Raw genomic sequence first — 24,789 nt, 5'->3', positions numbered from 1 at the left:
TTTTTAAAGATTTTATTTATTCATAGAGACACAGAGAGAGAAGAGAGAGAGAGAGAGAGAGAGGCAGAGACACAGGCAGAGGGGGAAGCAGCTCCATGCAGGGAGCCTGATGTGGGACTTGATCCTGGACCCTGGGATCACGCCCTGGGCCAGAGGCAGGCGCTCAACTGCTGAACCACCCAGGCATCCCAACTTAAAATATTTAGATTAATATCTTGAGCTTCTGAAATTTCTGGACTGTTAACTTAGCAAGACCTGTTTTCTTGGGAGAAAATGTCAACGGATCAGCCCCCTAGGTTTTTAGTTGTTTTCCATTTACTTGAAGCTTATGTATGATGGTGGAGATTGGCTCTAATTATTCTGTATGTGCATATAGACTATAGAAAGTAACTTTAAGAAAAATCTCCTTGGTGTAGTAATTGAAAAGGAATAGGAGAATGTTTTTTAAAAGTGAGGGAAAAACTATCTGAGGTAGAAACTGATGGGAGGACATTAAGGATGTGCGCTGCAGAGGGCAGAAAGTCTATGTATTGCTTTTGGAAATTCAGAAACTATGGTCAAAATACCACTCTTAAAATGAGAAGAAAAAAATGGAGGCAGAATTCCTGGAGAATACAGTACAGCAAAATTACCACAAGAGGGCAACAGAATCCTGTCTTCTTTAAATGTATTTTGTTATTATCAAAGCAGTCAACACAACTATAATCATGATTCATATGGTTAATATTTAAAATATTATACTTTTTACAGAAAATATAAGTGAATTTAATTTGAACAAAACTATAAGAGTATAAACCATTGCACATTATATGACATTATAAAGCATTAATATCATAAAAAATGTTTTACCATTGTGAATCATTGTTGAATTACATCATCATGCTTAGCTCAAATTAGAAAATATTTGCAAGGGCACCTGGGTGGCTCAGTTGGTTAAGTGTCTGCCTTTGGCTCAAGTCATGATACCAGGGTCCTGAGCTCAAGCCTTACACTGGGCTCTGTTCTGCCGAAAGTCTGCTTCTCCCTCTCCCTCTGCTTGCCACTCTGCCTACTTGTGCACATGTGCCCTTTCTCTCTCTCTCTCTCTCTCTCTCTCTCTCTCTCCCGCCCCCCCCCGTCAAATAAATAAAATCTTTAAAAAAAGAAAAAGATATTTGCAGAACTTCTGTTTATTTTGCTCTAGGTGTGCTACAAACGCATTTAGTGTGTATTATATAATGTAAAAGTTACTTATTTTACACCATTTTGTAAGAATTGTAAAATAAATAGAAAATCCCCAGCCATGGGAAATATTTTGTTCTACTCTACCTTTAGTGTACCGTATTTAAAAACAAAATGAAACAAAAACATCTCAGAATCTACTCTTCCACTTTGATATGTAGTTTTAAGAGTTTTCTAATGCAAATAAAAAGATTTTTTGATTTAGAAGGGGATGGCTGTCTCATTACGAGTTTTTAGGCTCTTCACAATTCACCTGTGAAACTACAGTGCCAGAGCAGGAGAGGTAAAAACTAGAAAGGCCAGTTGCTGGCTAGCCAACTCCAATAAAGTATTGAGTTCTCCCACACCAAGAACTTCAGGTTTCTTTCCTTTGATACTTCACAGCTGTGTTCTAATGTAGGTGAAAAAAGACACCCCCACCAACATCATCAAAGAGTGACTATTATCAGTGATGTCATTTTAAAATAATTCCTAAAGTTGGGTGAGAAGGATGAGATAAAAATTACTAAGTTGCAGTCTGTAACCTATTCAGTTGATCCTGAAATCAATTGAATGGATTGTAGCCAGTATTTTCATTTAAAAAAATGAAATAAGGGCAGCCCGGGTGGCTCAGCGGTTTAGCGCTGCCTTCAGCCCAGGGCATGACCCTGGAGACCTGGAATCGAGTCCCACATCGGGCTCCTGCTTGGAGCCTGCTTTTCCCTCTGCCTGTGTCTCTGCCTCTGTGTGTGTGTGTGTGTGTGTGTGTGTGTGTGTGTGTCTCATGAATGAATGAATGAATGAATGAATGAATGAATGAATAAAAATAAAAGAGAAGATATAAGAATATTTTACTATATTAAGTATTTTAACATAGTAAGAGTATGTAGGTATCATGCTACGAAAATGTGGTTTTAATTTATACATGTATGTATGTAAGTACAATCACACATATTTGGAATCAGCAGGTAAACAAGTATTTTGTGTCATAGTATTTCTTACTATGTTTTAGTAGTTAAGAAAAGATTTGGAAGTCATTTTTTCAAATAAGTATTTTAGACATACTTTTGTCTATTGGGATGACTAATATGGTTTTGAAATGATAGCCACCACGCCCCCCTCCCCCCGCCCACAAAAATAACCCCTGCATTGAAAGGCTGATTGAAATTTTAAGACCTACTAGTGTATTCTGAATCTGTCATGGGTTTCCATTACCTCCACTGAAGTTCTGACTTTGAATCTTAGAACATTTCATTTGTGGTGTTACATAGCTTATGTTACCCAGAAGTCTTTCAAGAATATAGTAATGCTACCAGTTGATAAAGAAGAACTAGGTGTGCATGTTAACAGCATCATCATTTAGATTGGATTATCTTTTTCTCAGGCATGTAGTTTAACATGCACCAGCACACATACATACACAAGTTTATCAGTGGCTAGCAAAGACCTATGTTATAATGCAAGATTGAAAAGTTCATAGTCTGCATGAAAGTATTAAGATACAAAAGAAGCAATAATCCAAGCTTGAATTTTGTGTAAGTTAGCAATACTATGTTCTATTTGCGCTGTGCCTTTAGTACTTTAATAATTCAGATATAGTAGTTCTTTTAGAAATGTTGACGTGGGGGCACCTGGGTGGGCTCAGTAGGTTAAGCATCTGCCTTTGGCTCAGATCATGATCCCAGGGTTCTGAGATAGAGCCTCACATTGGGCTCCCTGCTCAGCGGGGAGCCTGCTTCTCCCTCTCCCTCTGCCTGCTGTTCCCTCTGCTTGTGTTTCTCCCTCTCTGTCAAATAACTATAAATAATCAAACCTTAAAAAAAGTGTTGACTTGATCTAGAAAGATACATAAAAGGTGATACTTTTGTTAGTTTCGTTAGTTTTCAGAATTGGGTATTTGTACTTCTTAAAACATTTTAATTCACTATATTTGTATGTCTAATAGATGTTTTATTGCTTGAATTCTTCATGTTGTATATAATTAATAAGTAGCTAGATATTTTCAAAACCAACTTAAATTTTATGGTATGTTACAAATATGTTCCTATGTTTACATTTATGTTTATGATCTAATTTATTGTGTAATGTTTTCCCTAGATTTTCTTTAGGTTAAAGATTCCAGATTGGGTAAATTTAGTTCATTTGATGCAGATATAAAATATTTCTATTTTGGGACTCCTAGATGGCTCAATGATCAAGCATCTGCCTTTGGTTCAGGGTGTGGTCCTGGAGTCCTGGGATCGAGTCCCATATCAGGCTCCTTGCATGGAGCCTGCTTCTCCCTCTGCCTATGCCTCTGCCTCTCTCTCTCTCTCTCTCTCTCTCTCTCTCTCTCTCTCTGTGTGTGTCTCTCATGAATAAATAAATAAAATATTTTTAAAAATCTCTATTTTACCAAAAATAGTCAGATGTTCTTCACAAACTCAGTCTTAAAAGTTATGAAGAGCCATTAGATGTTGGAAGCACATCAGTTTTCCAACTTGTTTAATTATATACAAAATGAGAATGACTAATTAATTAGAATATAAGCAGTGCTTTGCTAGACCAGGCCTATTGTTCATCCAACTAGCTTTGCTGACAGTGGGTGGCTATGAAGAATAGTAGTACCTGCCCTTTTGGCATGAATTTCAGAAGGCCAGAGATGTTCCCTAAAGGGAGCATTTGAACCTTTAATTTCTTTATCTGTTAAAATAAGGGTCTGAAGAAGTCCCCTGTAACATTGTTGTTATGTATGTATATATATAAGTAGGTCTGCATGCATACATGCCTAGGATGTAACATTTTGAAGTGTGTGGCACATAGATGATACTCAAGGAAGGTTAAGTTAAGTTTATACCTATTTATTTTAGTGACAGCATTAATAACTTACACAGCTAACATCCAGCAGAACAGTTCTCATGTGACTTCTCTGATTGAAAATGTTTTGGGTTCTCTGCTTCCCACACATTAAATGTTTGGCTTCTTAGCAGAGGTGAAGGTCCCTTTATTACCTTGTACCAACCTTCTTCTCCAGCCTATTTTGTAATACAGTTTTTCATGTTCTCTGCAGTCCTGTCACACTAAAGTTCAAGAGTCCATACCATTCCTTGGGCACACACCTCTGTGCTTTGTAAAGCTACCCCTTTTATTTGAAATGCTTTTCCACTCTTCCACCCCTGAAAAATTTCTATTCACTCTTCAAGACCAAATGTTATCTCCTTGGTGAACCTTTCTCGAGCCCTCGAATAATTGCTATCCTTTCTCTGTGTCCCTACAAAATGTTGATGATGGCTTTATTATAGCATTCATCATATTCATTGTAATTGTTTACATATGTGTCTTTTACTGCTGTTTTTAGATCCCCTTAAGGACTACGACTGAGTCTTACTAATCTTTTGTTTTACACTACCTAAATAATACCTGGCACAGATTATAGGCCTTCAGTAAATGACAAAGCCTGAGTAAGTGAGTGGGTGGATAGGTCAGTTTGTTGTATTTTGGATATCTTCTTCATATGATTTGAGGGATTCACAAGACATTGTTCTTTCCTCCTGCCAGACTTGAAATTCCCACAAAAGTCATTGAATAAACATAGATGTGCTGTCTGCTAAAGGCTGACATTTAAAAACTACACACATTGCTTAAGGGAGCAGAGAATTCCACTCTTCTTGAAGCATTAAACTGCCATAAGATTTAAAAGTTGTGAACATCAGCAGTACTATGACCAGTACTATATTATTTATCTCTAGTAATTAAAAAAGTTTGTAATAGATCTGAAGCCCTATGGTAGGAATTTATTTCTTTAAAAATATGGGAATATATGGCCTATAAAGAACCAAGCAGTGGAATGCAGAGGAAATATTAGGGATAGCCACTCATTTTGTCAATGTGGACATATTAATGTGGATGCAAATTAAAGCACCAGTAAATAACAGAAATCAGCAAAGAAAGTGCAAAGACTTAAGGCAGATTACAAATCCAGGTCAGAAGACAGGAAGGTCTGGATCAATGGAAAGAAAAAGACCAATAAAGTTCCAATGATACAATCTTGAGAGAGAATATTTGTTTATATTAGGGTTTATAGTGGAGTCATATTTTATGCAGGAATAAAGTGTTAATACTTAGGCCTACAGTAAAATCATATGTAGCTAATGTCCTTTGAATACTTTTAGGAAGAAGCCAAGTTGGAAAGGGAACAAGATGGCAAAAGCTCTCAGAGAACTTGGCTTCTTGGAGGGAGAACAAGTCATTCAGTATGTTCAGGACTATATAGTAGCCAGAAAGAAATTACATGGGTTAATGGAGGCCTGGTCAGAAAGAAGGGCTTTGAAAGTAAGAATGTGGATTGATGCAGAAAGGAAGCCTTTGACAGATTTGTAAACTTGAAAGTGACAATCAGGTTTGCATTATTAAAAGATCATTATAGCGTTAGTGTATTTAAAAGATCATTATGACCTCAGCATAAAGATTAAGATTGGAGTCCTGGAGACTAAATTAAGAGGTCATTGAGGAAATTCAGGATAGTGATGATGATAATGAATATTGCTATGGAACAATGGCATGGGAATGGAGAGAATTCCAAGGACAAGAGAATGCAGCTTCACACTTTAACCTGACTGGGAGGCAAGTTCTAACCAATGCTTTTCCAGGGAGCTTTATTCCCTAGAAAGCATTTATTTATCCATTGTTAAAACACTAGTAGGGATCATATTTGGCTTCCAGAAACTATACTTGGTTTTGAGTAAGTCCTATTATGGAATAGATTGGTTGAATATGTCTAGAGTTTTTTTAATGTAATGTGTCTAGTTACAAAATATAAATCTGAGTGGGTTGCTTCTTGCATTATATTTGAGAAATAAGTTAAAATTTACTTTTATAACATAACATACTTTTATAGTCTATTTGTACAGTATTTCCATAGGCAAGAACATTAATTTCCCCTAAATCATCATCTTCTAAATGTTGACTCTTTTTCAGTTCTTTATAGTTGCAATTATGAGATTGGTAGCTTTGACATTAGCATTCCTTGCCTTTGCAAGAAGGACTTGTGTTACATGTTGTCATGGAAATAAACATTATGAGATGGTGGAAAAGGGTTTTCTTATAAGACAGAAGAAGAAAAATTCTATTGAGTCCCACCAGTCAAAAATTAAAAATTAAATTAAATACTCATGTTGTATATATGTGTATAGAAAATTCAGAAAGCTTTAAATCCATAGATATGCTTAAATTTTTTTCATTAATTATAGGATTTTCTTCTTTCCCACTTTCAAAATAGGTAGCTTTTAAGAGCATTTGTGATGATTCTTAATTATATTATGTTAAGTAATAAATAACTTAGAATTTCTTACTCAGAAAATCATTTAGCTATATAATATTCGCTAATATTGTAATCACCATTTTCTGTAGAAAACTGACTATTTCATAAAGCCATTGAAAATAAAAAACTCTGTTGTGTTTTCTCTTATAGTAAGTAGTATTGTCTAGTTGTGCTGGGATTTTGCCTTTTGCTGTTTTCATTAGCAGCTCTTACAGCTTGTTGGAATAATGCCACTTTGGTGCTTTTATTGTTTGTACACACAAGTCCCTGTTTATTCTTATGTCCCCTGATATTGGCAAGAAATTATTGAATTTCTTTTTTTTTTTTTACTTTTCTTATTAAATATATCAATGGAGGCAGACATGCTATTGATGAAAGAAATGGTGTTTAGTTGATGGTGACATAATACGCTAGCAGTATTTTATCATTTAGTATTAGGTATTTATAATCTGATACTCCTATTGAACAAATGTGTCATATTATATGTATATAATCCTTTTACTAGTGAATTTCTTTTTATATTTTTGAAACAGTTTTAATATATGTAGGTAAGGCAAGACCTCATAATTTACAGTGAGATTTATAAAAATTGCTAATTCTTCTTAAAAACATGAATTATGTTTTGAAGAACACAGTGCAAGGAAGCTGTAAATAGAAAAGTTAGGATCATTTGAAGCCTTTTTAGGGCCACAGTAAATTTCTTTTGGTCAAATGAAAAAGGGAAAAAAACACACCTTTTAAAAATGAATATTTAGTTAATTTTAGCTTCCGTTGAATCCTTTCTTGGAGAATAATCACCATCCCCATTTGGGTATTTAGAACTCAGAAATATAATGAGTAATCTTGAAGGAAGCAAAAAAACCTTGCTTAACAGTAAAATTGTGGGTATCATTGATTAGTAATAATAGAACTTTTTAAATATCTTTTTACTCAGGGTGTACAATAAGGCAATGTCATTAAAATTTTAAATGGGCATCATTTTACAAATGAGGTAAGAGAACCTGAGAGAAGTCAAAGGAGTTGTTCAGAACTGAGTTAAATTCAGCTATTTTGACTAAGTAGTACATTTTCTTGTATCACAAGATAATATCAATGACTATATTTAAAGAGGACTAAATCCACTCTGTAGAAAAGGGTCTGGCTTTGAACAGGGTGGATAAACCAGGGAGTGGCAACTACTACGGTCTGCTTTAAATAACATTTTCTTTGCATCTAAACTCCATTTTTAAAATTTTAGCTAAGATTCTAGTCAACATGACCTTTATTGTGCCCTGCCTCTGCTGCATTTTAGCAATAAAGAAAAGCTTATTTATTCATTATGGACAGAGCTTTGGAGAGATCTGATTTTTTTTTTTCCCCCAGAAAGACTCAGATGTATTTATAAGATCTGATTAGATCAAAGATTGAATGATGTGCATCTCAGTTATAAGTGGATATAAATTTTATCTTTTATTTGAAGTCTAAAGAAGATAGGGGTGAAAAAGGAAATTACAGTTTCTACAACCATCCCAAATTTCATTGTAGGCTTTACGTTACAGTAATAAATCGAGATAACTAGATTTGCTTAGCTAAGATGGATAGATTTATTGGTTCCATTTTAAAATTTTTATATGAATAAGTAAACTGCTACCAGTTGCATATGTTTCATCTCTTCTAATAATGTTTTACTGCCATCTGCTCCCTGCATTTTGACATCATTAAACTAAATAGTCCACTTGCCATAAAGGCCGGACTGGAGCTGTCCATTGTCAAAACTGAAGTGTGAAGCATGTAAATATGCTTGTCTTTTTATATAACAAGTAGATTTTGGTTTGCAATCATGATTCTAAGGAAAAAATAAGACAACTATTAATTACCTTATTTTTCTTTTTTCCTAAACTGGAATTTATTTGTGTTGGAAGCTTTCCCATGCTGATACAGGAGCATAGTTATGAAAGCTCTTCTTTCTCCCCATTTTTCTTTCATTCTGAGATTAAAATATTAAATCTTCTCTGAGTGAAGATACCTGGACTTATTCCTATATGATTTTCATAAAGTTTTTATTTATTAATTGATGCATATGGTTTAAACCAGGAATTGGCAAACTATGGCCCTTGGTCACATCTGGCCCTCCACCTGTTTTTGTAAATAAAGTTTTATTGGATCACTGACATTGTCATTTCTTTACATTTGTTACTTGATGTCTGTGGCTCCACTACTACTGCAATGGCAGAGTCGAGTAATTGCCACATACACTGTATGTCCCACAAAACCTAAAATAATTACTCTCTGGCCATTTACAGAAAAAAAATTGCCAAATCTAGGTATAACCACAGGAATAAGAAAAATTTTGCTTGATAATTCTTTACAGTAGATGCAGACTTTTCTCAGAGTCCAGAGCACTCTTGACAGCAGTAATCTGAAGGCACTCTGTTGCCTATTTGTTTGTGAACATCACCTGTGAGAAGATAAACTCTTCGGGCCAGGTATCTTATTCTTTCATACCAAGAGTTCCTGTATCTAAAACATTGTATGTGTTCTCTAAGTAGTTGTTGAACTAATTGATAATTTATTTTTTTAATCATGTAAGATCTTATGTCAGAGTGTAGTAACAATTGACATTTACGAAGCATTTCTTATACATTCAAGAAAACATTTTACTTATACCACCTCATTTAAGCCTCCCACACTTTGAGGTAGTTGCTGTTTTACAGGTGAGGAAATGTAAAACATTTCTGCATTCATGGAGCTAGGAATTAGCAGAACAAGGAGCCCAAGTGTTATCTTAAAATTATCATTATGTTAGATCTATTGCTTCCTCCAGCATAAAATAGCTGAGCAGTGTTCTCTGCTTTTAAAAGATGAGAAATTCAAACATAATTTTGGGTAATGATAATAAACTGTTATCTATTTCAGAGATCTAATGGCTTTAACTGAGAGAGCTATCTTAGAGAATTAGTGGTAGTAGTAAGAGAAATGTAAGGAGTATTCCAAGTTTTCAATTTTCCAGTAAATTGTATTCATCATGTGAGACATTGTTGATATTGTTTGACATGAGAAACACTCCTTAAATTTTATTCCCCTTTCTGCTTCAGTTTGTGATTTTGCAGGGTTTTTTTTATGTACATTAAAAGAATTCTATTTATATGAGCAACTCAAACCTGAGGCAACTTTCTCTTTTATTTCTGAGACTAGGCTGCTTTCTCACTTATATAAATAGATGAAAATTTGTGGGAAAATGGTAAAAGCCAAGCCCATTTGGATTTTGTGTTACTTTGGAAATAAGATATGTCAAAACTCTAGGTGTAAGGTGAGTATAATTAATTTTAATATATGTCCTTTACAGTTCTCTCATCAAAATAAAAGCAAAATTTTACAAATTTAATATTTTAAATAAATTCTTAGTTTAGATTCTGTATGAGTTCAGCAGTGATCCTCTTTAGTATTCCTGAGGTTGTAAATGATGCCTCAGATTTTTCATTTTTTAAAAATAATTTATCTGCATTTTTCTTTTTTGTTTCTTTTTATTATTCCTCTCCTCTCCTCCTTTCTTCCCCCTGCCTTTTCTTTAACATGAAACACATTGACCACCCACAGAGCAGGTTTTGTCTTCCCATTGTAAAATTAGAAATTGTAACAGTGATACTAGATTATTTAGAAAATTCTATGTATAACTGATAAAATGTTGATTTCTAATTGAATGATGGCAAAGCCAGAATATTTTAAGATCTCATATCTTTATCTGCAAGGTACACACTAGCTTTCTTTTGCTTGTAACTGATCATATGGAAGTTTTCTGTGTAAGGTCAGCTAGTCAGGAGAAAAAGGCAAGCACATATATCCCAAATTTTAATGATGTGTGATGCAACAAATTAAGAAAGAGAACTGAACCTAATCCAAGTCCCCATGCTCACTTTTAATTAAGACACTCTATATCCAGTTTAATCTGGGTTCTTAGAGTTGAAAGGCTGGTTGCTAATGGAAGAAACTAACCTCCTGAAGTTGTGGAAATATTTGATACTTAGCCTTGGGCACACCTGTTCCAATTCTTTATGGCATACATACCAGCATTCTCCACTGCTTAGAGAACTGATAATAGTTTAATCTGTGTATTTTGCTTTTAATCATTGAATAAAAAAATCGTTGATTCCATTTAATAAATTTTGCAGAAACCTGTCTAGAATGTACTTTCCTCTGATCCTAGATCTTGGCTTAACTTTAAACCTTTTCTATTTGTACTGGTTATGATTTCATCCCTGGATAATGAAGAGGAGACTGTTGGTTATGCTTTCAACACAAGGAGCTTGACAGACAAAATGCATGGATTCTATGCTTCTCTTGGCCACCATCTGTTCAAGATGATTGGTGAAGGGGCAGAGAAGAAAGCACTTGCTACACACGATAATATGCAAGTGTGTTGCCATCACTGCTACCCGATTTAGTATGTGTAAAATTTCTACCATACCTTTGTGAACAAATTCTCTGAGATGTAGAATTACAATACTTTATCTCCTCAGGGGTGCCAGAATGTCACTTTGATGTAGCCCAGTTATTTATATGAGTACAACATTAGCCTTGGTGTTTATAACTGGAACACCCCTTGCATCTGAGCCAGTTGTTTTTCACACCATAAACCTCACATATGACTTCTGTCTTGTTGAAGCTGTAAACATTTGTCTTTTTTCTCTTGGGGAGGGAACATTAGTATTCTTGATATAAGCCTATTTCTGACTTAATAAGAATGAACTATTAACAGGGTTTAGAAAAATATTTTATGCTTATTCCTAGATTTATTGGCATAACTTTCTCTGTTGCTTTATCTTAATTCAAATGTAGTAGTTGAAAGATTCACAGCAATGTAGAGTTTGTACAACAAAAAATGAATTTAACCTTCAAATGCTCAAGCCTATTTGTCATTAGCAAAAGTACTAGATCTATAATTTTATTTTTCTTTCTGAAGCATTTATATACATCCTCTTAAATGTATATCTCTCAAAACATGAAGAACCTAGCCTTTTATTCATATGTTTATTTCAAGAACTTTGTAGCCATTAATTATAATGGCTGAAAAGTATGGGCAGCTAGATTTAAGGAAAGTTAGATCTCTATAGGAAACTCATCTTTTATAGAATATGTGAAGGGCTTTAAAGTGATAATATAAGCTGTTAGGCACAGCAGGGCAAATAAAAAACAGTACTTTCATACATTGTTCCTAAATTGATCCTGGCAGGCTCGTTAAGGAAATAAAAGTAGCAGAAATTAATAATCTCAAGTTATCACTATCCTGTCCTTCTAAACTAATCCAGAATGAGAACTTCCAGGTTTAGACCACATTTGCAGAGATCTGCCTTCATAGTTTCATAGGTCATCACTGACTGGCAAAGAATTTGACACTGTGGGCACATAATAAATATTTGATGAATGAATGCATAAGGACATAGATTTTGGAGTCAGATACAAAAGTTTTTGGGGGACGCATGAGTGGCTCAGTGGTTGAGTGTCTGCCTTCGGCTCAAGGTATGATCCCAGAGTCCTAGGATCAAGTCCCGCATTGGGTTCCATGCAGGGAGCCTGCTTCTCCCTCTGCCTATGTCTCTGCCTCTCTCTCTCTCTCTCTCTCTCTCTTTGTGTCTCTCATGAATAAATGAGTACAATCTTTTTTTTAAAAAAAAAATGGTTTTGAAACCTAAATTTTCCACTTTCCTCCTTTGGCTTACATCATGCACTCTTCTGGTTTTTCTCCTACTTCTCTGTGTTCCCGAAGTACTTAGATTATTTGCTTTACCCTATGAACTCTTCTGTTTTCATTCTCACTTTCCCTGAACAATCTCATTAACTCCCACAGCCTCAAATGTCATCAATATGCTAATGACTCTTGAATCAATTCTTGCAGCCTTGATCTTTTTTCAGAGTTCCTATATACAATAGACGGTCTGTACTTAGATGAACCACAAGCACCTTCCACTCAAAAAAAAAAAAAAAAAAAAAAAAAAGGAGAGGCAGAAAAGCTATGAGCTCTGTGAAGGCAAGGGTTATTCATGTTTTGTTACCTGCTGTGTACTCATGCATAATATAGTGCCTGCCACGTTGTTAGGTTCTCAGTATATACTTGACTAAATGAAGATCTATAATTACACTCATTATCTTTCCATCATTCTGGCACTGTTTAGTGATCCATAACTTTCTTTAAACTTCATGAGGGCAGAAATTTTGTTTCTGTTATTCAGGGTGGTAAAGCCTAGCAAATTATTTGGTATGTAGTAGTTGTTCAAAAAACATTTTGCTCATTTTGTTGCTCTACATGTCCTTGGTCAAGTCACTTATCCTCTCTGAGCTTTATATTCTTGATCTATTAAATAGTAATATTAATGCCTTATAACCTTGTAAAGATCAAACAATTCAGTTGCCCAATGTGGGACTTGATCCTGGGACTCCAGGATCACAGCCTGGGCTAAAGGCAGTACTAAACCGCTGAGCCATCTGGGCTACCCTCTTTAACTTATTACTATAGAAAAAAGTTCAAATACACACACACATATATAACTAGAGACTTGGTTTCTTCTATAGATATGTTGAAAATGGTGGGGAGATGAAAGGGATTATAGGCTAAAAGCAATTTAAGAGGCATATAACCAAATGTAGCAAGTGGACCTTACTTGGATCCTGATTAATATTGGGCTGGAGTGTATGCAGTAGGCAGAATAATGCCCTCCCCGAAGATGGTCATGTCCTTATACCTAGAATCTATGAATATGTTATATTACATGTCTCAGGTGAGCTAGGGATGAAGATGGAATTCTGAATGCTCTCAGCTGACCTTAAAATGGGGATATTATCCTGTCTTATCCTGGGGAGCCCAGCATAATCACAAGGATCTTTAGAACTAGAAAATGGAAGAGAGGAGTGATAAAGTAATGCAGAACGTGTTGCTGGCTTTGAGGTGGCAGAAGAGGGCTATGAACCACAGAATTTGGGAGCCTCTAGAAGCTGGAAAAGGCAAGGAAAGGAGTTTTCCCTAGAGCCTCCAGAAAGAGATTGCCCTGCCAACACCTTGACTTTGGCCCAGCAATAGCCGTGTAGGAGAACTGTAAAGCAGTACACTTGTGTTGTTTTTACATAGCAACAATAGAATACTAATACAGGCGTTAATCATGAAAAATGGAAAATTGGTTATTTGATCATGTTTAGGAAAATTCCTTTATTTTAGGTGTGATAATGGAGATATAGTTAGGTTTTTTTTTTTTTTTTTTTTTTAGTTTTTTTTTAGTTAGGTTTTTAAAAAAGAATGTTCTTTTAGAAATGATACTGAAATATTAAGGATTAAGTGACCTTGAATTTGCTTCAGAATGGTTGGGAAGTGGCAGGGAGTGAATGGCATGTAAATAAAACATATCAGCTATAAACTGATAAATTGTTAAAACTTGCTTCTTTTTCTTTATTAAATTTTACTGGTTTTTAAAATAATTGTTTCCTTAGCATCCTCTAAAGATGGTTAATGCTAATGATTTTTTGGTTTTTGTTTTTAAATTTTCGGAATCATTGTGAGCTCATGGGGCTAAACATATTTGAAGTATTTTAGTCCATGGTTATTATCCTTATTAACGCTCAAACCATCTCATCTACTTCTTCGAAGTCCATTTGATACAGCCATAGTAGTCTTTGATAGCTTTCTTCCTTTTCTTTTTTTTTTTCTTTCTTCCTTTTCTAATATGATAAGATATTCTAGACTTCCCCTGTTTATTTTCTGTCCTAATCCTAGAATTAGTGGTTCTTTAAGAAGTCTGGTTCCTTTTAATGGGAAGTTGATAATTTTGGTACTGGAGTCAATTCATTCTCTGAATAAAGATATATTAAGCAATATGCCAGGGATGGTTCTAGGTGCTGGAGATATTTCAGTGAACAAAACAGTGTCCCTGGCCTCAACGTGTGGAGAGATAGAGAATAGAAAAAATAGAAAGAATAGAAAATTTGCTAGATGGGGATGAGCACTGTGGAAAAAGATAAACCAGTGAAGGACTATAGGGAATGCTGGTTTGTGGTAGGGGGTTGCTATTTCATATAGGATGGTGAGAGAAAGCAACATTAATAAAATAGCCTTTAAGAAGACAATCTGGGGGATCCCTGGGTGGCGCAGCGGTTTAGCGCCTGCCTTTGGCCCAGGGCGCGATCCTGGAGACCCGGGATCGAATCCCACATCGGGCTCCCGGTGCATGGAGCCTGCTTCTCCCTCTGCCTGTGTCTCTGCCTCTCTTTCTCTCTCTCTGTATGACTATCATAAATAAATAAAAATTAAAAAAAAGACAATCTGAAGGAAATGAGAAAGAAAACCATGCAAATAACTAGGAATAGTATTTCCAGGAGGAGGGAAGAGGAAGTACAAAGGCACTGAATCAGAAGCATACTGGCCATTTAGAGAAGTGGTGAAGAAGCCAGTGAGCCTTTCATGTAATGGGCAAAGGGAAAGTGGCAGATCAGGTCAAAGAGGTAGTAGGAATCAGATTCTAGAGGATCATTAGTTAGAAGGGAGCTGTTGGAGGGTTTTGAGCATGGGTTTGACTTAGGTTTTTCCAGCCTCTGTATTGTTGACAAGAGTAGAAGCAAGATCTCTAGGCAGTCACTGTAGTAAGTCAAGCAAGGGATGTTGGTGGCTTAGACTAAGGATAGATGTACTATGGAGATGGTAAGAAATCATTAGGTTACATATTTCTCATATTGTTGTGAGCAGTTCATCTTCTAACACCAAACTTGCTCTTTTACTGAATGATATATTCATCAATTCAAAAGCACAACGTCTTAATCTACCTTAGAAGATACTAGCTAGCTACATCTGTTGTTACTTTAGTTTCTATTTTGGGTTATCATCCCACCCCAGCCCCAACTGGCTTAAGTTAAGTTTCCAAGTAAGGTTTAACATGATGTAGTGTTTTTTTCATCTATTACATATCAGTAATAAGAATATTTGGGACACCTGGGTGGCTCAGTGGTTGAGCGTTTGCCTGTGGCTTGAGGCATGATCCTAGAGTCCTGGGATTGAGTCCCACATCGGGCTCCCTGGAAGGAGCCTGCTTCTCCCTCTGCCTATGTCTCTGCCTCTCTCTGTCTGTCTCTCATGAATAAATACATAAAATCTTTAAAAAAAAAAAAAAGGAATATTTTATTGGTAGTTGAAAAATTTGACTTGAACCAAAAGAATTAACCAATCATCCCACCCCAGCCCCAACTGGCTTAAGTTAAGTTTCCAAGTAAGGTTTGACATGATGTAGTGTTTTTTTCACCTATTACATATCAGTAATAATAATGTTTGGGACACCTGGGTGGCTCAGCGGTTTGGCGCCTGCGTTTGGCCCAGGACGTGATCCTGGAGTCCTGGGATCTAGTCCCACGTCGGGCGCCCTGCATGGAGCCTGCTTCTCCCTCTGCCTGTGTGTGTCTCTGCCTCTCTCTCTCTGGGTCTCTCATGAATAAATAAATAAAATCTTAAAAAAAAAAAAAGAATTAACCAATCAATTTCATGCCTATTTAATTTAAGTACAGTCTGGCCAGGTGTTTAATGTATACATTATAATTTTCACTATTTTTTTATGTATTGGTTTAGAATTAATAGCCTTTTTTGAGCAGGGATAGAAAGCAAAAATATCAAATAACCCACTTTATTTTTAATACAGTTAGAAAACATCTGATTTCAGATAATTCACACACTGTACTACCAACTGTTGTATTGGTCTTAATCTCTTGTTTTCTCTCCAAAAACTATTTGTATAAACAAGCTGAGCTATTTTTGAAACACAGTAAATAGATAATTTTGAATCCCTTATGTATTTTATAATATTATATAGTATGTAATTATAATATTATACATGTTACACATATTATTATAATTATCTAAAATTGCCTAAAACTTGTGTTAACTAATTTGCTGAACAACACAAACCTGAATCACCTGTTTGGGAAATAATGCAGCTAAGATCTTTCTAGGGTGAAGAATTTTCATTATATCTTTTCCAAATATTACAAAGATTTTCCTAACAACAGGAGGTAGGTATCCTACCTAAATTAATGACTCAATTTTTAAAAATTGTTCATCTCCAATTTATAGTCTGTAGTCCAAAAGAGGTGACTTTATTTCCTTGTTGTAAGTTAAATTCATGTTTAGTAAGTCAGGGATCTGTTTGCTTTTTAAAAATGTATTGTTTCTTAGATTTCTCCATTGTTTGGAAAACTAGCAACTTAGCATATTTGACAGCTTTCCATCCTATATACTGAAAAAGTATTCTAGTGTGCTGCTAGTTTTATATACTAATTTATGTTTATTTAATAATATTCTTTATAATCCTGTAGTGCTGAGAAACAAAAACATGGAATAGGTATGAATGTATGTCATTCTAAACCTTTAGTTGATTCATAAATAACCATTCTAAAGTTAATAAGATATTCTCACTAATACTATTGGTTTAGAGAGTAGCTAGTAGCTTTAAATTTCTGGATGCATTTTGTAGTGCTGTATTTTATACAAAAGAATAAAAATTAACTTTCCAACATGGTCCCTGTGGGGTAGAGATTAGCCACAAAGAAGCCAAATTTAATGACAGTTGCTTAAGATTAAAGTTAAAAAGGCAAACTTGAGTCAAGAACTAACTTCTTCCTAATGTTCTCATTGTGACACTACTGACTCATTCATTCATTATTCAGTTTGAGTAAGTCACTTAAATTTTTTGTGACTTAGATTCATAGATTATGAAATGGGGCTAATTTAATGATCCTATTTAATAGCTCTAGTAGAACTTAAAAGAAATAGTTGTTTTTATTCCAAATAAGTAGATTGTCATCTTTAAACTACTAACTCTGAAGCGATGTATATTTTTTTTTCTACATAAAAGTGGTTTTTATGACAGGTTCAATAAATGCGAAGTATTTTGGTCTCTGTACCACCCATGGAAGATTGTTTTTCTCTGCACAGTAGTGCAGTTCTCTACAGAATTATTGAGGAAATGGGGCTCATTTTGTGGTGCCTTCCCTGTCTCAAGACCTCACCTTCTTACACCTCCCTCTCCCCATTAAGCCAAGTGAGCAGAGGCCAGGGCTTGGCACTTGATGGCTCAAAAGTTGCCCATTTCTGATCTAAAGTAGTGAAAAATCCAATCTGAAGAAATGAAACATCACTTTATTCATACAGGAAGTAACTATGCCTTGGAAATGTTCAGGACTTAATAATTAGCAAAGCTTGTGTAGCTTTGTGTGCGGGCCAATGTACTAGCAACACAGCAACAAAACAGAGGTGTGAGAATTTCAGTCTTATCCAAAGTGGTTAAAATAGGGCAGTAACAGAAAACAAGGCTTTTATTTCCAAGCAAGGAATGGCAGTGAGCTTAGAGCTTAATTATATGTGTTTAAGACACAGTCACATGTTTCATGTTTAAGAATGGTTTCTCATGTTAAATAAGTTAGTTCCCTATGTACCTTCTCCTTGAGGCATGGGCCAGATGGATTATGTCCCATTTTACAATGACTGATGGAGAATTACTACACTCTTTTATTGCTAAAAATGTCTCAGTGACTCAGTACTTTAGGGCTTATGCATAGATAATGTGATAAAATAAAGGCATATGGTAGATGAAAGGGTTTCACTCTCTTTGAGGTCTGATTTTCAGATTTTTCAATTGGTAACTTTCCCATGGTTTGAAATCCTGAACCTAATCCACATTTTAAAAATATCTATCTCAATATTTTTTCTAAAAAGGCAAAATGAAAGTGATTTGGAACCTTCAATATTTGCTTGATTAAATATTATTTTTTTGCCTTCTATTTATGAGGCAATTTTCTGATAGTGGGTAGAAAAATTATAGTTTTTCCTCTTTGTTTAAGATTTTATTGTTGACTTAGGAAGGAAAAAGTATTATAAAATACTAATAAATTATACAGGCAGGGATGTTGCAGATGTTAAGAGAAGACTTCTAGCTGGGATTCTCTGGGAATATTGGGCAGCGGGGTGGAGGGGGACTCAGGAAATGGAACTTCCATGAGCCTTGTAGACTGAGAAAACTATGAGTAAGACTGAAGAAAGAGACATTTCACTGGTTGATGGTCATAGAAGCAGGGTCTTGCCTGGCATGATGAGGGGACAGTGAGTAACGTATAGCATAGTGCCTAAGAGGACTGACTCTGGAGCCAAACTGCCTGGGTTCAGGATTGACCTTTATTTGCTACATGGCCTTGGGCCAGTTTCTTAATTATTCTTTGCCTCAAATAGAATTTTTAAAATTATGCTAATCTTGCCTGAACTCATGGAGCTGTTTTAAGATTTGACAAGAGTGCCTTCAAATAGTGATGGTTCAAATTAAATATTAAATAAGTATAATAGGTATGATGACAGACAGGGATGTGAGTGGGCATAGATGATAAGGTTGTAAAGAAGATTGGAGTGAGTTCCTTGAAGGACTGGACTAACAAGACTGAATAAGCAAGAAACCATGATGAAAGTAGTATATTTGGAAAAATAGTCTAGCAGAGAAGGTTGAAAAGAGATTGGCAGCAGAGAGTCTGGTTAGGAGATTTGTGATTGTCCAGACTTGAGGGATTCAATACTGGGACTCACATGATAGCCCAGGGGTTTGGATTGAAAAGAAGGGACAGACCTTGGGAGCATTTACAAACACTTGTTAAGGTCTGAGGACTGTCAGGCACACAGGAGACAGAGGGGTGTGCCTGAGTAAATGGGGAATTCAAACATACAGGAAGGACTTCTTAGGAAGAGCTGGTAATGGGTGTAAAAAGATCAAACCCATTTTGAATGTCTTGAATTTAAAGACAAGAACAGGATTTGGCATTGAAAATGCTTATCTGTTGATCTAAGGGAAGTAGGGTCTGGATATAGAAATGGAAGACCCACAGAAGAGCAAATTGTGCAAGTGAATGAGGTAACAAGGAAGAGCATGTATACAGTAATTTTCTTTCCCATTTCTATAATATAAAGTGTGAATCTAAGGGAATGAAAACATGTTCTATCCCAGTTGAGTCACTTGAAACAAGGGCAATAGTAAAGCTTGCTGTCCTATAAAGTGCCATTTCACAGCTCAAGTGCCAGATGCAGATGTGCTAAGTATTATTTAAGCTGGGTTTCTGGGGATCCCTGGGTGGCGCAGCGGTTTGGTGCCTGCCTTTGGCCCAGGGCGCGATCCTGGAGACCCGGGATCGAATCCCACATCGGGCTCCCGGTGCATGGAGCCTGCTTCTCCCTCTGCCTGTGTCTCTGCCTCTCTCTCTCTCTGTAACTATCATAAATAAAAAAAAAAAATAAATAAATAAATAAAAAAAATTAAAAAAAAATAAAAGCTGGGTTTCTGGATCTGTAATTGCACATCATTGCAAACAAGCTTTATTCTGGTAAGGGAGAGTAATCCTTTCAGTTATCCTAATTAACCATCTAATTCTAACCACACCTGTAGTATGAATCCTGTCAATACAGATACATGCAGTTAATTTATATTATTATTTATTATAAACAAAAGTTGTCCTTTCTTAAGATTTTTTTTTTGTGAGGGATCCTTTTATTATTTTTTTATTTTTTATTTTTTTAATGTTAATTTATTTTATTTTTTTTAATTTATTTTTTATTGGTGTTCAATTTACTAACATACAGAATAACCCCCAGTGCCCGTCACCCATTCACTCCCACCCCCTGCCCTCCTCCCCTTCTACCACCCCTAGTTCGTTTCCCAGAGTTAGCAGTCTTTACGTTCTGTCTCCCTTTCTGATATTTCCCACACATTTCTTCTCCCTTCCCTTATATTCCCTTTCACTATTATTTATATTCCCCAAATGAATGAGAACATATAATGTTTGTCCTTCTCCGACTGACTTACTTCACTCAGCATAATACCCTCCAGTTCCATCCACGTTGAAGCAAATGGTGGGTATTTGTCATTTCTAATAGCTGAGTAATATTCCATTGTATACATAGACCACATCTTCTTTATCCATTCATCTTTCGTTGGACACCGAGGCTCCTTCCACAGTTTGGCTATCGTGGCCATTGCTGCTATAAACATCGGGGTGCAGGTGTCCCAGCGTTTCATTGCATTTGTATCTTTGGGGTAAATCCCCAACAGTGCAATTGCTGGGTCGTAGGGCAGGTATATTTTTAACTCTTTGAGGAACCTCCACACAGTTTTCCAGAGTGGCTGCACCAGTTCACATTCCCACCAACAGTGTAAGAGGGTTCCCTTTTCTCCGCATCCTCTCCAACATTTGTTGTTTCCTGCCTTGTTAATTTGCCCCATTCTCACTGGTGTGAGGTGGTATCTCATTGTGGTTTTGATTTGTATTTCCCTGATGGCAAGTGATGCAGAGCATTTTCTCATATGCATGTTGGCCATGTCTATGTCTTCCTCTCTGAGATTTCTCTTCATGTCTTTTGCCCATTTCATGATTGGATTGTTTGTTTCTTTGGTGTTGAGTTTAATAAGTTCTTTATAGATCTTGGAAACTAGCCCTTTATCTGATAAATAAATAAAATCTTTCATAAAAAATAAAAAATAAAAAATAAATCTTTCTTAAGATTTTATTTATTTATTCATGTGAGACACAGAGAGAGAGGGGTAGAGACACAGGCAGAGGGAGAAGCAGGCTCCATGCAGGGAGCCCGACGTGGGACTCGATCCCGGGACTCCAGAATCACACCCTGCACCGAAGGCAGGTGCTAAACTGCTGAGCCACCCAGGGATCCCCTGTCCTTTCTTTTCTACTGCATTGTAATTGCCTGTGGGTAAGGAGCAGGCTGCCTGTTCATTTCATTCCCTCACAGATATCGCATTCATTCATTTATGTATTGATTCCAGTTCATTAATTTATTCATTTGTTCCTTCATTCTAGATACTGTATTAGTTGCTAGGGTGAGGAATAAGGCATAGTTCCTGCTCTTAGGGAGCTTAATTATTTAGTTGGGGAAGAAAAGACATAGATATATGAAGTAGAAACAATAATAAAGTCATTCACAGAAAATTATGGTAACGTGAAAGAGAAACATTCAATCTGGATTATGTGGCATAGGCAGTGGGGGAGAGGTACTTCAGGGAAGATTTTTGGAGCAGTTGATTTCTGGGCTAAATCTTAAATGATATATGGTGGTTACTAGGTACACAGAAGAGGAGAGAAATGATAGTGAAGACAGCCTGTGCTTATTAGACTCACAGGAAAATGTGAAGCCTTTGATATTGCTGCAGCATGAAAACAGAGGCAGAGAGTGATGAGAGGTGAGGCTGTAGAGCAGGCATAAAGCCCTGGAGGGATCTGGATGCAGTGCTTAGAAGCATGGAATACAGTCAGTGGTCAGAAATGAGGGGGATCCTTGATGTGGCCTATACAGCATTGTGATCTGATAAGATTTCAGTTCTGGGTGGCAGTTGGGAAGAGCCTTTAAGAAAGACAAGACGGGGATACATGGGTGGCTTAGTGGTTGAGCGACTTCATTTGGCTCAGGGTGTGATCCCGGAATCCCAGGATCAAGTCCCACATCAGGCTCCCTGCATGGAGCCTGCTTCTCCCTCTGTCTGTGTCTGCCTCTCTATTCTCTCTGTCCCTCGTGAATAAATAAATAAAATCTTAGGGGATTCCTGGGTGAGGCTCAGTGGTTTGGCGCCTGCCTTTGGCCCAGGGTGCAATCCTGGAGTCCCGGGATCGAGTCCCACATTAGGCTCCCGGCATGGAACCTGCTTCTCCCTCTGCCTGTGTCTCTGCCTCTCTCTCTCTCTCTCTCTCTCTGTCATGAATAAATAAATAAGTAAATCTTATACATAAATAAATAAATAAATAAATAAATAAATAAATAAATAAATAAATAAATAAAATCTTTAAAAAAGAAAAGATACAAGACATTTTGGCAATTAGCAAGACAGTTAGGACCTCAATCAGGACAGTATTGTAGGAGTAGAGATGAGTGGGCAAAATCAAGAAGTATTTGTTATATAAAATCAGCAGTACTCAATATAGCGGAAAGGTCCTAGGATGGTTTTTAGGTAGTTACCATATACTACTGGGTAATTAGAAAATACAGGGAGAGAGAGGATACAGTGAGTTCATTTTTATTTTTGTTATCTTCAACACATTAAGATTTTTAATACTCCTCTGATGTATTTGGAATTAAATCTATTGATGGTTAGCAGAGATGTCTAGATGACTAGAACTACCTCGCTGTCAATATTCACCTTAACTGTATCTCCTCTTGGAAGCAGGGGCGACTTCTACTTTTCCTACAATAAATACCCTGTGTATTCATAGCTCTTTAAATGCATTCATCTGTCATAACTCTTTCACTGTGTTGTAATCCTTGATTTTCTTTTCTGTTTATTTCTGTAGTCACAGTCCAGTGTTTGATACATAACCTCTCCATATATGTGAGCAAATAAATCAGTAGATTTTGTTTGGCTATTATTTCTAATAACCAACGTATTATTTGGTTATTAGAAAAAGTCTATATTTGGCTTATTCCCCATCTAATTCTTCTATGTCTTAACTCCTAGTGCTTTCCCCTGGAAGAATCTCAAACAGTGCAGCTTCCTCAGGAGCGGTAACACCAGCCAACTCAGCTGGGGGACAGCCCCAGCCAGGTGACCAGGATACTTTAGTGCAAAGAGCTGAGCACATTCCAGCAGGGAAACGAACTCCAATGTGTGCCCATTGTAACCAGGTCATCAGGTTGGTTATTCATTTTTGAAATTTTTTTGAAAGTACTTAATACCAATGTTGATTTTTTTTAGTATTCTGAAAGATTTGAAATTTTATTAGTGAGATTATTCTTAGTATATTTCTATGTAATAGTTATTGAAGTAGATAAATTGGAATATATATATTAGAATCTATCACAATGAAAAGTAATTCTGGACTCGGTGAAAATAAAACTAAAAATACCAATTTTCTGAGTTATTAATTCTTACTAGAACTAAGAAAAATAATTATTAATGTGGCCTTTCAGAGAATAATAAAATTTAAGACTTAGAGGGACCCTGAAGATCATTTATCTGAACTTTAATCTTTTACAAATTGTAAAAGTGAGGACTTTTCATTTAGATGAAAAATAGTGATATAAAATAAAGAACTTTGAGCCCTAGAGAAAAGAAGATTGGATTTTTGAATACCAAAGCACTGAAAGATATAATTACCTTCAGATATATTCATAAATACTTTTAATTTTAGATTAGGTCATAACCTGCTTCTTTAAAATATCTTTTATCCAAATCTGTTTTATTGTCTCTTAAGTTCTAAGAGGGGAAAAAAGGCCAGAGATCTTAAGTGAGTGCTCTATATTGACTCTTAATAAACCTCTGAGCATTTCTTAATAAGTGGTTTTTAAAATATTAGGAGGTATAGATAAGAATGTTGATTGCAGGGATTCCACCAACTGAACCTTATTGCCTCCTCTGTGAGTTGCCGTGTTGGCAACTCACAATGATAGTTTGAAATGATTGCTTAGGCGCTCTTCTTACTTTTATTAATTTATCCTGTTTTGAAATAGTTGAAACAGTGGCTTCTTTAAAGTTGAATAAGATTAAGGCTTACTTGCATTTCCCCTACTCTATTATGTAGTTATTACTTAGGATAATGTTTCTACTTAATACTTAAAATGAAGCCCAAAAAGCCTCAGTACTTTATTTAAAAAAACAAATATAAATACTCTTTTCTCTGACCTACTATTAAATAATAAATGTGTCAAGGATACAGCACACAGTACATGATTAAAAATAAAACAGCTTATTTATTTTAAATGTTCATTTGTGGGATGCCTGGATGGCTCAGTGGTTGAGCGTCTCCCTTGGCTTGGGTCATGATCCCGGGGTCCTGGGATCGAGTCCCACATCGGGCTCCCTATGCAGAGTTTTCTTCTCCCTCTGCCTGTGTCTCTGCCTACCTCTCTCTGTGTCTCTCATGAATAAATAAATAAAATCAAAAATTAATAAATAAATGTTCATTTATAACATTTCAAAAATATAGTAAAACAGAAAGCAAAAATAAAAATTCATACATAATTCTACCTTCCAAGATAACCACTAAGAATATCTGAGTTCACACCTTTAAACCCATGCAGGGATCCCTGGGTGGCGCAGTGGTTTGGCGCCTGCCTTTGGCCCAGGGCGCGATCCTGGAGACCCGGGATCGAATCCCACGTCGGGCTCCCGGTGCATGGAGCCTGCTTCTCCCTCGGCCTATGTCTCTGCCTCTCTCTCTCTCTCTCTCTCTGATGACTATCATAAATAAATAAAAATTAAAAAAAATAAAATAAAATAAAACCCATGCATATAAGGACTGATGTTATTTTACAG

At 36.0% G+C, this 24,789-nt stretch overlaps 1 protein-coding gene across 17 annotated transcripts in view; it reads left to right on the top strand.

Annotated features, from left to right (window-relative positions):
- Positions 1-24,789, top strand: part of PDLIM5 (PDZ and LIM domain 5) — a 217,666-nt gene that overhangs the window by 171,776 nt on the left and 21,101 nt on the right. For all 17 annotated transcript variants that reach the window (XM_038582110.1, XM_038582108.1, XM_038582114.1 and 14 more), the window contains one exon: positions 22,993-23,167. In XM_038582110.1, coding sequence (XP_038438038.1) covers positions 22,993-23,167 — 175 coding nt within the window. The remainder of the gene's footprint in view (positions 1-22,992; positions 23,168-24,789) is intronic.

This window comes from Canis lupus, chromosome 32 (assembly GCF_011100685.1).
Source record: "Canis lupus familiaris isolate Mischka breed German Shepherd chromosome 32, alternate assembly UU_Cfam_GSD_1.0, whole genome shotgun sequence".
Classification (NCBI taxonomy): Eukaryota; Metazoa; Chordata; class Mammalia; order Carnivora; family Canidae; genus Canis; species Canis lupus.
This window is presented reverse-complemented; position numbering and strand designations above follow the sequence as displayed.